General features: G+C 53.7%; 1 protein-coding gene across 1 annotated transcript in view; it reads left to right on the top strand.

Annotated features, from left to right (window-relative positions):
• The window catches only part of ARHGAP35 (Rho GTPase activating protein 35), an 80558-nt gene extending 69811 nt beyond the window's left edge, over positions 1-10747 (top strand). The window contains exons 4-6 of the mRNA XM_015424112.1: positions 152-283; positions 7690-7795; positions 9997-10747. Of these exons, the coding sequence (XP_015279598.1) occupies positions 152-283; positions 7690-7795; positions 9997-10363 (605 nt within the window). The 3' untranslated portion in view covers positions 10364-10747. The remainder of the gene's footprint in view (positions 1-151; positions 284-7689; positions 7796-9996) is intronic.
• Positions 10748-11118: the final 371 nt, after the last annotated feature.

The following is an 11118-nucleotide window of genomic DNA, read 5'->3' as shown; positions in this document are numbered from 1 at the left end:
TATTGCAGTCACCCAAGCCACCTGACACGAGCGAGTGCCGTCACCCCGTCAGTAGTGGATGTGCTTTTACTCGTGTCTCATCTGCCTCCTTGTGGCAGCCGCGATGGGCAGGGTGTGACCGACGTGCAATCCTCCCTCTCTCTCTCTGCAGATCACGGCCTGGACTTTGCCGAGAAGGACTTCACCGTGAACGCCGTTGCCGGAGCCATGAAGAGTTTCTTCTCGGAGCTGCCCGAGCCCCTGGTCCCCTACAACATGCAGATCGAGCTGGTGGAAGCTCACAGTGAGTGTGCACCCGTCAGCCGTTTTTAAACCCTGGTTGGTTTCAGAGCGTCAGGGGGAGGGTCTGGATCCTTCTCCCTGTTTCTCACGTGGAAAGAGCTGGCTGTTCTCCCGTTGGGGGACCCACAGCGTTGGTAGCCGTGAGGCCCCCTGTGCACAAAATTCTACATTTTGCCCTTTTAATTGCCTTCCTGCATGTTGCCAGTGTAACAGGCAAATATATGACATGCATGCCCTGTTACAGGTTAGGGACATGTCATGCGTGCACTGGCTGTCCTAATTCAATGCCTTCTCTTCTTCCCACTCCCAGTTCTTCAGGATTCTATAGTGTATCCTGGGGTATTCTTGTAAAGGCCTGGAGACCATCCCCCCCCCCCAATTTACCCACATTCCTTATGCTGGAAATCACTGCGTGCATGTTAATTCAGCTCAGTCAAGTTCAAGTGCAAAATGGTAGAAGTCTGCTCAGTGTCCTTTGTCTGCAAGCTCCTCTTTCCAAGCTGCTACATAATTTAGTTTGGCGAGGTGGTACTCTCTCTTTTTTTAAACACATGCTCTGATTTCTGTGCTGCTGCTTCAGCCTCAATAAGTTCCTGTCTGCTGTTGGCGGTCTCAACAATAGCAATATCTGCAAAGATGGATGCGCCTGGAATGCAGTTACCGATAGCTGGGTATCTTGATTCTTGTAGCCGTTTACCCTGCGGTAGAGCCATGTGGAGGAGCTGCGGTGGCTCGAGTGGTTAAGACGCTGAACTGCCGGCTGTGGAAGGTCGGTAGTTCAGCAGTTCGAGACCCGAGTTGTCACATGATGGAGTGAGCTCCCGTCCCTAGTTCCAGCTCCTGCCAACCTAGCAGTTCGGAAGCAAGAAATTGCAAGTAGATAAATAGGTACCACTTCGGTGGGAAGGGAACAGCGTTCCGTGCGCCTCGGTGTTTAGTCATGCCGGCCACATGACCACGGAAACGTCTTCGGACAGCGCTGGCTCTTCGGCTTTGAAACAGAGATGAGCACCGCAACCCTAGAGTCGGACTCGACTGGCTTTCGAGCAAGGGAACCTTTACCTTTAGAGCCATGTGGAACTCCACTGAAGCTTCCGTTTATTTAAAGAGGGCCCTTTAGAGGAGGCCAAAAATATCCCATTTGTAAATCAGGATTATTTTTCAGTGTTACTTCAAGCTCCCCCCCCCCTTCTACTGCTACTTATTATTATTATTATCATCATCATCATCATCATCTATTAGAATTTATGGTCTTTAGCCATTGGCCATTACAAATATTATGCAACCACAAAATACATTAACGGGAAAACTTTCAGATCAGATGTTAAAAAATTAATTTGAACTGCCATTATTATAAAATAATAATCCCCAGATCAAAAATATTTTAACACCGCCCCTGTATGCCAAGCGAGTATCCCACCCTGATACAGAATCTTAGTAGACAAGCAGTAAGGTCTCTCTGCTTAACACTGGATCGTTCTCTGGAGTAGTGGCTGGATTCGGTCTCTCTCTCTCTTCAAGTAAAGTATAGAAGCACGGGGAAAAGACTGAGAGGCGAACTTCAGGGATTGAAAAGGAAGCTGAAGCACGTGGTTACGGGGAGAGTTCCAAAGAACTTTTAGGACTGGAGGCAGAGGGTGCGTAGAGGAGGTGATGACGTTTTCCATCTACTGGGTTTTAAAAGGGGTAGATTCAGGTGGGTAGCCGTGTTGCTCTGGAGCAGCAGAACAAAGTCATTTTTAAAAGGGTGTGACTCGCAAGGGTGTAGACTTTCCAATTTCCCGGGGGGGGGGGGGGGCTGGGGCTGGGCCAGAGGCATTGCTGTGCTAGGAGCAAGGGTGGCTCCCGGGGGAGGCTGAGCACCTTCCTGAAAATTTCGGCGGGGGCTGAAGCCCCGCCGCCCCCACGAAGATTACGCCTATGCGTGTGAGACAGATTTGTGGAGGACAGGCCCACTATTGCTATTAGCCACGACAGCTAAGCAGAAGGCAGGGGTCCCTTAAGCGTAAGGGCTGACCTCCTCCAGGACCAGGGCAGAGCAGTGGGAAGAACTGTACTGGCCGCTCTTGACTGCCATAGAAAAAGGATTGAAAGCGTGCGTGCGCGTTAAGTGCTGTCAAGTAGCTTCCAACTTATCGGCCCAGCCCGACAAGGTCTTATATATGAAAGCCAGTTTGGTGTAGTGGTTAAGTGCGCGGACTCTAATCTGGGAGAACCGGGTTGGATTCCTCACTCCTCCACTTGCAGCTGCTGGATGACCTTGGGTCAGTCACAAGTTCTCTCAGAGCTGTTCTCTCAGGAGGAGTCCTTGAAAGAGCTCTCTCAGCCCCATCTACCTCACAGGGTGTCTGTTGTGGGGAGGGGAAAGGAAAGGAGATGATAAACCACTCTGAGACCCCTTCAGGCAGTGAAGGGCGGGATATAAATCGAACCTCCTCCTCCTCCTCCTCCCCATATGAAATAATGTCTTCTGAAATGTCCTGTTGTTTACAGCCTTGCTCAGGTCTTGCAAACGGAGGGCCTTTGTGGCTCCCTTGATGGAATCCATCCATCTCCTGTCAGGTCTTCCTCTTTTCCTTGCATTATTGTCTTCTCCAGTGACGTTTGTCTTCTCGTGACGTGACCAAAGTCCCACAGCCTCTGTTTAGTCATTTGCGCTTTTTAGGGAGAGTTCAGACTTGATTTGACCCAGAACTCGCGGATTGGTCTTTTTGGTGGTCCGTGGGATCCGTAAAACTCTCCTCCCGCACCCCATTTTAAATGAAACGCCCGTGTCAGTTACACTAAGAAAGAAACGATGGGTCAGTTGTAACATGGATGAAATCCTCTCTTCAGCAGAGATGCGGTCCCCTCTCTTTGTTTTTTGTTTTTTAATCTTCAAAGTTTTATTTAATTAAAACAATACAAACATGCATACTGAAAGATATATTACATTGTGTTTTCAATCAGTTTCAACTCAGTATCTGTATATTGCACATGACTAGCCTTGTACTCAGGGGTCATTTCATAGAAAAAGAGCTAGGGGAACTCATTAGCATAACTCATTAGCATATGCCACACCCCCTGACATCATAAGGCCCGGCAGTGGACCTGCAAGGCCAGCGGGAGTGCAAGGAAGCCCCGCCAAGGCCCTCCCTGGCCCCAGGCAGGCAGGGGTGGGGAGAGGCGGGGAGGAAGCAACTTACCCTCCCTCTTCTCCTGCCTCCTCCTGGCTGAATGAGGGCCGGAAGCGGGGAGGCCGGAAGCAGGGGGCGGGGCTTCGTTGTGTGCCCCCCCTGCACCTCACCCGGGGGAACTGCGATCCCCCGCGTCCCCCCCCCCGAAATGACCTCTGCTTGTACTCAGTCTAATCTACTTTTCACTGCTAAAACTTATATGATAAGAGCTCAGCCTGAACACCTGTAAATCAATAATGTATCCATTCCAGATAGTTACGGTTTGAGGGTAGTAGATCATTTTCCACGAAATATGTGATCAAATGTGCGCACAAATTTGGTATGAGATCCCCTCTCTTGACGGAGCTATTAAAATATTTTGAGAAAACATTCCCCCCCACCCACCCAAGGGTTTCAGTGATTTAGATCTGAGTTTTACTTCCAGCACCACCTAGAGCAAGGAAATAAAATGACATGCAAAAAAAAAGAAAAAAAAAGAAGGGAGTTCCATTGTGTGGGAGAGGTGCTGAGGCAGCATCTTCTGGATTTTATTTTATCTCCCCCCCCCCCCACCCCCCGTGAGAAATATAAACGACTCCAAGTGTGCCATGGCTTTCTTTCTTTAAAAAATGTACTAAGGCGAGTTACACTAGACTAGAGGACCACACTAGAATCCAGCGGCACCTTTAAGACCAACAAAGGGTCTATTCAAGGTGTGAGCTTTCCTGCGTACGCCACACTTTAACAAATGCATTAGAATGGCATGGAAGGTTCAGACTCCCAGCCAGAGAATGAGCAGCAAATTAACATGCAACGGTGATGATATGGAAAGTGACACTAACGAACAAGGTTATCAGGTCAGCAGTTGTAAAGCAATAAATATGTCAGAATAGCAGATGGTGTCTTTTCTGGTTGTGGGAAGTGACTGGGAGTCTTCATTCTCTCCTCTCAGGTGTGGAGGGCCCTTGACCCTACATCCAGTGCTCCCTCTAAGCTGCGGAGTCTTGTGAGCAAAAATTCTACCTTGCGAGCTACTGGCATTAAAGTTGTGAGCGAGCGATTGGGCTGCTGCGTAAATTAGTCTGCTCTGGAGCCCTCCTTCCTCAGCTAAGGCAACAGTGTGTGAGCCGGAGGCTAAAAAAACCTGTGAGCTAGCTCACACTCACTCAGCTTAGAGGGAACATTGCCTACATCCCTCTCAAACAACCCAGTATCCCTTGCATTACATTCAGTATTATGACCGCACTGTTATAATAAAACGGTCCACTGCCCTGAGCTCTTTCCCACAGCGGGGGCCTCACCATTGCGCTGGCTGGGATTGGGGGCGGGGCAGCGCTAAGGCACCGTAGAGCAGGCAAGCGATTGATTTGGGTTCTGTGGGACACCATCTGCTGGGGATCTCTCCCCACAAGCCCCATCTGTAATGAACTGAACCTCACCCAAACTCTGTTCCTACCCGATTTAACCCATGCCCATCAATGTTTGTAAATCCAGCCAGTTGGCACACCCGGGGCATCCTTGTCAGTAAGCTGCTTTTAAATAGCACTTGGAATAAGTACAGTATAAGTCACTGAGCTTCCAGAACATCTACTAACGCGGTACTCTTGCCGTACAAGACGGCATGATTCAGGGAGTCGGCCGTCTGAGCCGCTCTCAGTGTTCCTTGAACTCTGGCTACGGCTTGGTGGAAGAGCCTCTGCTTCCCATGCAGAAGGTCCCCGGTTCAATCCCCGGCATCTCCAGTGGATGGGATCGGGTTGTGGGGGCTGCGAAGGACCTTCTGCCCGAGACCCTGGAGTGCCGCGGCCGGTCTAAGTAGGTGGTACCGACCTCGACAGACCCAGGGTCTGATTCAGTACGAGGAAGCACCGTGTGTTCAGCCTGCACAGCAAAAGGGAATGCAAAGCATACAACTGCCTGGAAGCCTCAGACGGGCGAAGGCTGGAGCACGAAGGCCGAGTGTGGGGGATATTAGCCGCACGGTCTTTGCGTACCAGACGGGGCTTCCCCAGAGGAAGAGGAAAGCGCTTGTCCCTGGGGGGCAAGAGGGCAGCAAGAGGGGGCTGAAATAACAGCACAGGAATATGTTTGAGAGATCTTTCCACCCAATTCCATGCGGAGCTTCTAGCCCTTTTTGAAGCAAAGAGACTTTTGGCCTCTTGAGAACCTGATTGGGCCCCGCTGCCATCTTGTCCCCCCCCCCTCCCGGGAAATGCCTGCCCTTCCCTGTAGAATCCCGCACTCGGGAGAGGCCCCGTCCAGACCCTGCGATTTTAAGGGCTCCGTTTCCAAATGTGGTCTTAGACGATCCTCAGAGCTGCCAGATCTTGGGAGAGACTCGGCACCGAGCGGCATATTGCTTCAGTCCCGTGGGAGTGGATTCCAAACGGGGGTGGGACCCTTGATAAATGCTGTAGAGGACTGGGTGGTTCCTGCCTTTTCTGTTTCAGTGGGTGAGAGATTTTTAAAAGAAAATGTCTTAAAGCCGGGCGGTGCCCACACACCTCAGCAAAAAGGGCACAACGCAAGAGGGACAGGTGGCCCGTTAGGGAAGCCTGTGCCGAGAGCCCACGTTCTCAAAGACACCAGGCAAGGAAGCAGGGACGTCACGCATCTGGTCACAGTCAGGAAGGGCAGACCTCTCTTGGGCAGTTTTATTTCCAGCAGCCTCTGCGTCCAGCTCAGGAGTGGCTACAGGACGTGGCCCCCGAGGCACACGTGATCTTGCTGTGGGCTTCCCCATAGGACCCATTGGGAGCAAGGCTCCCTCTAAGCAGTGTTGTGAGCAAAAATCCTACTTCGTGAGCTACTGGCATCAAAGTTGTGAGCAAGCAGTTTGGCTACTCCGTAAATTAGTTTGCTCTAGAGCCATCCCTTCCTGAGCTAAGGCAAAAATGTGTGAGCCGGAGGCTTAAAAACTGTGAGCTGGCTCACACTAACTCAGCTTAGAGGGAACACTGATTTGGGGGGGGGAAGAAAACACGAAAAGAAGTTAGGCTTTATTTTTTTCTTTACACAGAGGCTGATTAAAATTTGCCGCCAGAGATTGTAGTGATGGCCACAGGCACAGATAGCTTTAATGGGGGATTAGATAGATTCATGGAGGAGAGGTCCATCAGTGGCTGCTAGCCATGGTGGCTGAGGGGAACCTCCACGCTCAGAGGCAGTCAACCTCTTGAATCCCAGAGCCAGGGGGCAACCTCAGGTTAAGTCCTCGGCCTCTGTGACCTGTTGTTGGCCCTCCAGAGAAACTGGTTGGCCTCGTGCGTGAGACAGGATGCTGGAGTAGATGGACCCTCACTGGTCTGATCCAGCAGGGCTCTTCTGAGGTTCTATGAAGGCCTCGGCCTCTATGCCCTGTTGTTGGCTGTCCAACTGGTTGGCCACTGTGTGAGATGGGATGTTGGACTAGATGGACCGCTGGTCTGATCCAGCAGGGCTCTTCTGAGGTTCTATGAAGGCCTCGGCCTTTATGCCCTGTTGACTGTCCAACTGGTTGGCCACTGTGTGAGATGGGATGTTGGACTAGATGGACCGCTGGTCTGACCCAGCAGGGCTCTTCTGAGGTTCTTATCAGGGGAAGGCCTCGGCCTCTCTGCCCTGTTGTTGGCCCTCCAGAGGAACTGGTCGGCCACTGTGTGAGACGGGATGCTGGACTGGATGGACCCTCACTGGTCTGATCCAGCAGGGCTCTTCTGATGTTCTTATCAGGGGAAGGCCTTTGGCCTCCCTGCCTTGTTGCTGGCCCTCCAGAGGAACTGGCTGGCCCTTGTGTGAGACTAAGTAGACCACTGGTCTGATCCAGCAGGGCTCTTCTTGTGTCCTTAGTGTTGTCGGTTAATGAAACAGGTTATGAACCAACCGGGAGGTGAGGCCCATTTGTTATTCCTCTTCCCCAGCAGCCTTCAGATCGCGATCTCCTTCCCCCCCCTCCCCTCCAAATCTGAGCACTGTTCTTCATGTTTTCAGGGTAGCTTTGGCCAAAGGACAGTTGTAGAGCAAACGGAAGACGTATATTGAACGTTGTTTGGCAGGTGTCACGGAAGTGATAAAATAATGAGGAAAATGGTTTCAATCACCTGTCAGTTAACTTTGATCCTCTCTGCTTTTGAAGCCCTCCGATATTTAACCGTTTGCTCTTAATGCAGACTGACGGGCGATTCCCTTGTCTTAAGAAAGAGGCTCGGGAGTCTCAGCTGAGGAAAATAAGTAACCTGTTTACTGATTGGCCTTTTCGTCCTTCTAAAAACAGAGATCAATGACCGGGAGCAGAAGCTACACGCCCTGAAGGAGGTGTTGAAGAAATTTCCCAGGGAGAACTACGAGGTCTTCAAATACGTCATCTCTCATTTGAACAAGTATGTCGGACACGTGTCTTCTCGCGTCCCCCCGAGAGGCAGGCAGGGGAGGGGGAGGCGGGGCCACTCCCTTCGGCTGCATGGCGGGGCCTCTCGGACAAGCGTAGGAGCCACGCAGAGCCGGCTCCGGCTCATTTCCCAGCCACCGTGCACAGCAGCGGCAGAGCCTGCCTGGAGTGAACCTCTTCCCCGACACGTCTTCCAATTAAGCCCGCATTTATCAGGGGTCTCGTTAAGTTCAGCAAATTCGGCTCTTCGCAGAAATTGGCAGCGGGGCTCTGGCAGCGGCTGTTATCAGGCCTGCGCATCCCCCCAGTTTCATTATCCGCGGCCACAGGGCTTTGGTTGCCTGGCAGAGGTCAGGTTCACAAGGCTCCACTCTTCTGTTTGCAGCTAACGAGTCCCAAATTAACCACCACCACCCCCGCCCCTTCGGTCCTGCTCTCCCAAGGTCTTGTAACAGACCGCAGCAGCCTCGTGATGACTGACGAGTGTGTTCTCAACAGCGTTCTAGTTTAGAAAACGTTGACTCCCCATTATATGGATCTGAACGTGTTCCGTTCTTAGTCTTGGATTGCTTCTGCAGTCCCGGAAAGAGAAGCGTGTGAAATAATCCCTCGTTCTGATTTGTATGAATTTAAACAAGGGTCCCCAACGGGGTGCCGGTTTGGTATAGTGGTTAGGCGCGCGGACTCTAATCTGGGAGAACCGGGTTTGATTCCTCACTCCTCCACTTGCACCTGGCTGGATGACCTTGGACAAGCCCTAGTTCTGATAAGAGCTGTTCTTGAAAAAGAGCTCTCTCAGCCCCACCTACCTCACAGGGTGTCTGTTGTGGGGAGGGGAAGGGAAAGGAGTTTGTAAGCCGCTCTGAGACACCTTTGGGTAGTGAAGGACGGGGTATAAATCCAATCTCTTCTTCTCAGGCACAGTCCTTGAGAGAGCTCTCTCAGCCCCACCTACCTCACAGGGTGTCTGTTGTGGGGAGGGGAAGGGGGAGGAGTTTGTAAGCCGCTCTCAGACACCTTTGGGTAGTGAAGGACGGGGTATAAATCCAATCTCTTCTTCTTCTCCTCTTCAGCCCCCCCAAGTGTTTTCACAAAGTGGGCGGGGCCAGGTAGGGCTTTTGCCCAACGAGGCTTCTGACTGGTTGTTGGAGGTTTGATTGGCTGGGCAGAGAGCCAGTTTGGTGCAGTGGTTGAGTGCGCGGACTCTAATCTGGGAGAACTGGGTTTGATTCCCCACTCCTCCACTTGCAGCTGCTGGATGACCTTGGGCAAGCCGTAGTTCTGACAAGAGCTGTTCTCTCAGGAGCAGTCCTCGAAAGAGCTCTCTCAGCTCCACTGACCTTACAGGGTGTCTGTCGTGGGGAGGGGGAGATTGTAAGCCACTCTGAGACTTCCGAGTGAAGGGCAAGGGTATAAATCCAATCTCCTCTTCGTCTCCTTCTTCTTAGAACATTGCTTTGGCAGCAGCATCCACCACAGCACAGGGATCTTCCACCACGTTACTGACATTAAGCTCTGGCCACTGCTTTGTGGCTGGCTCCGCCCCCTGTGGCAGCCACTTTGTCGCTGCGCCCACCGCGCCCTGTCAGAATTCCAGATGTGCCCGCAGGCCCTAAAAGGTTGGGGACCCCTGAACTAAAGGGTAGCTGGATGACGGTTTTTTACCTGCAGGCCCCTCCAGGCCGGGCCAGTATCTCCACCCACCAGTGTTTCCGCTAAGCTGAGTTAGTCTGAGCCTGCTCACAGTTTTTTAGCCTCTGGTTCACGCATTTTTGTCTCAGCTCAGGAAGGGATGGCTCCAGAGCGAAGTAATTTTGGCAGCAGCCAAATCGCTGGCTCACAACTTTAATGCCCGTCGCTCACAAAATAGAATTTCTGCCTACGGGACTCCACATCTGAGAGGGAGTTTTGGCACCCACCCTTCCCCTGCCTCAGTCTGCCTCTACGCCGCCCCCGCCCCCCCCCACCCGCGCGTTGCCGGGGGAGCCCCGGGGGGGGGGGGGGCAGAAATCAGAGTGAGACTTCGCAGCCAGCCAGGGGTCCGAACAGGGATTGTGGAGATGCCCCTGCTCACTTGCACATAAGCATTTTGGGGGTGGGTGGGGTGGGAGGCGTGCGAGTCCCCCCGCTTCCATCTCCGTGGGAGCGAGGGATCCCCCGCTAACCTCGCCCCGGTGGGGCCTGTCTTTGCAGGGTGAGCCACCACAGCCGAGTCAACCTGATGACGAGCGAGAACCTGTCCATCTGCTTCTGGCCCACCCTGATGAGGCCCGACTTCAGCACGATGGACGCCCTGACGGCCACCCGCATCTACCAGACAATCATCGAACTCTTCATCCACCAGTGCCCCTTCTTCTTCTACAATCGGCCCATCGTCGAGCCCCCCGGCGCCACGCCCGGCTCTCCCTCCGCCCTCCCCGCCGGCGCCCCCTTCCTCTCCTCCACGCCCGGGATGATGATGGCCCACCCGTCTCCCCCGCAGACGCCTCCCCCGTCGCCGCAGTCCCCCCTCCAGCCCCTGCTCCCGCCCCAGCTCCAGGCCGAGCAGCACACACTGTGAACCCTCCAGAGACGCGGGAAACCGAGGCCTGCTCCTCCTCTCGCCCACGGAACGGAGACTGGAAACTTGGTCCTGGCGCCCGCCGGCCCCTCTCTTTCCTCACCCCGGCCGTGCCAGCGGCGGCCGGCTGGGGCATCGGACCCCTGCGGAGCCTCGGTTCCGTCTCAGTGCCTGGCACAGAAGGGCCCGCTGGGGTCGGCGGCACCTTCGGATGTTGTCCCGGGCGGCGGGAGGTCGCGGACTTCCGCCCTTTGGACGCCGGATCCGCCGGGTCGGGATACGCTTGAGCCCACGTCAGCCCGGAGCCCTGCTGCCCAGTCCAGCCGGGAGACCCCCAATCCGAGGTCGCGGATGGATGTTTGGGAACCTCTCCTGTCTCCCCCCACCCTCCCCCCCGTGCATGAACCAGGTGGGCCCGATAGACGGAGCGCCCCCCCCCCCTTTCCCCCAAAAAGCACATTCCACAAGTCTGGACCCAGTCCTGGCCTACACTGCTGGACGCCGTCTTGCCGATTTCAGGGGGACCACGATTTGCACCCGAGACCAAGTCGCATCATCTCAGCCTGGCTGCTTCCAAGGCCCGGACTGGCCCGTCGGTTCCAGGGAAAGGCTTTTATGACGGTTGTGACGAAGGCCGGAATGGAACTCCCCCCCCCCTTCCCCTTTCCCCTGACTGTGAAGTGGTGGCTGATCAACGTCAAGACTCTTGAAATGGCGGGGGAGGGGAAGGAGCACTGGAAAATCGGAAGGAGTCC

The sequence above is a fragment of the Gekko japonicus genome, unplaced genomic scaffold (assembly GCF_001447785.1).
Source record: "Gekko japonicus isolate JY-2015 unplaced genomic scaffold, Gekko_japonicus_V1.1 scaffold939, whole genome shotgun sequence".
In the NCBI taxonomy this organism is placed as follows: domain Eukaryota; kingdom Metazoa; phylum Chordata; class Lepidosauria; order Squamata; family Gekkonidae; genus Gekko; species Gekko japonicus.
The sequence above is the reverse complement of the archived record's forward strand: the minus strand, read 5'-3'. Positions and strand labels throughout refer to the sequence as shown.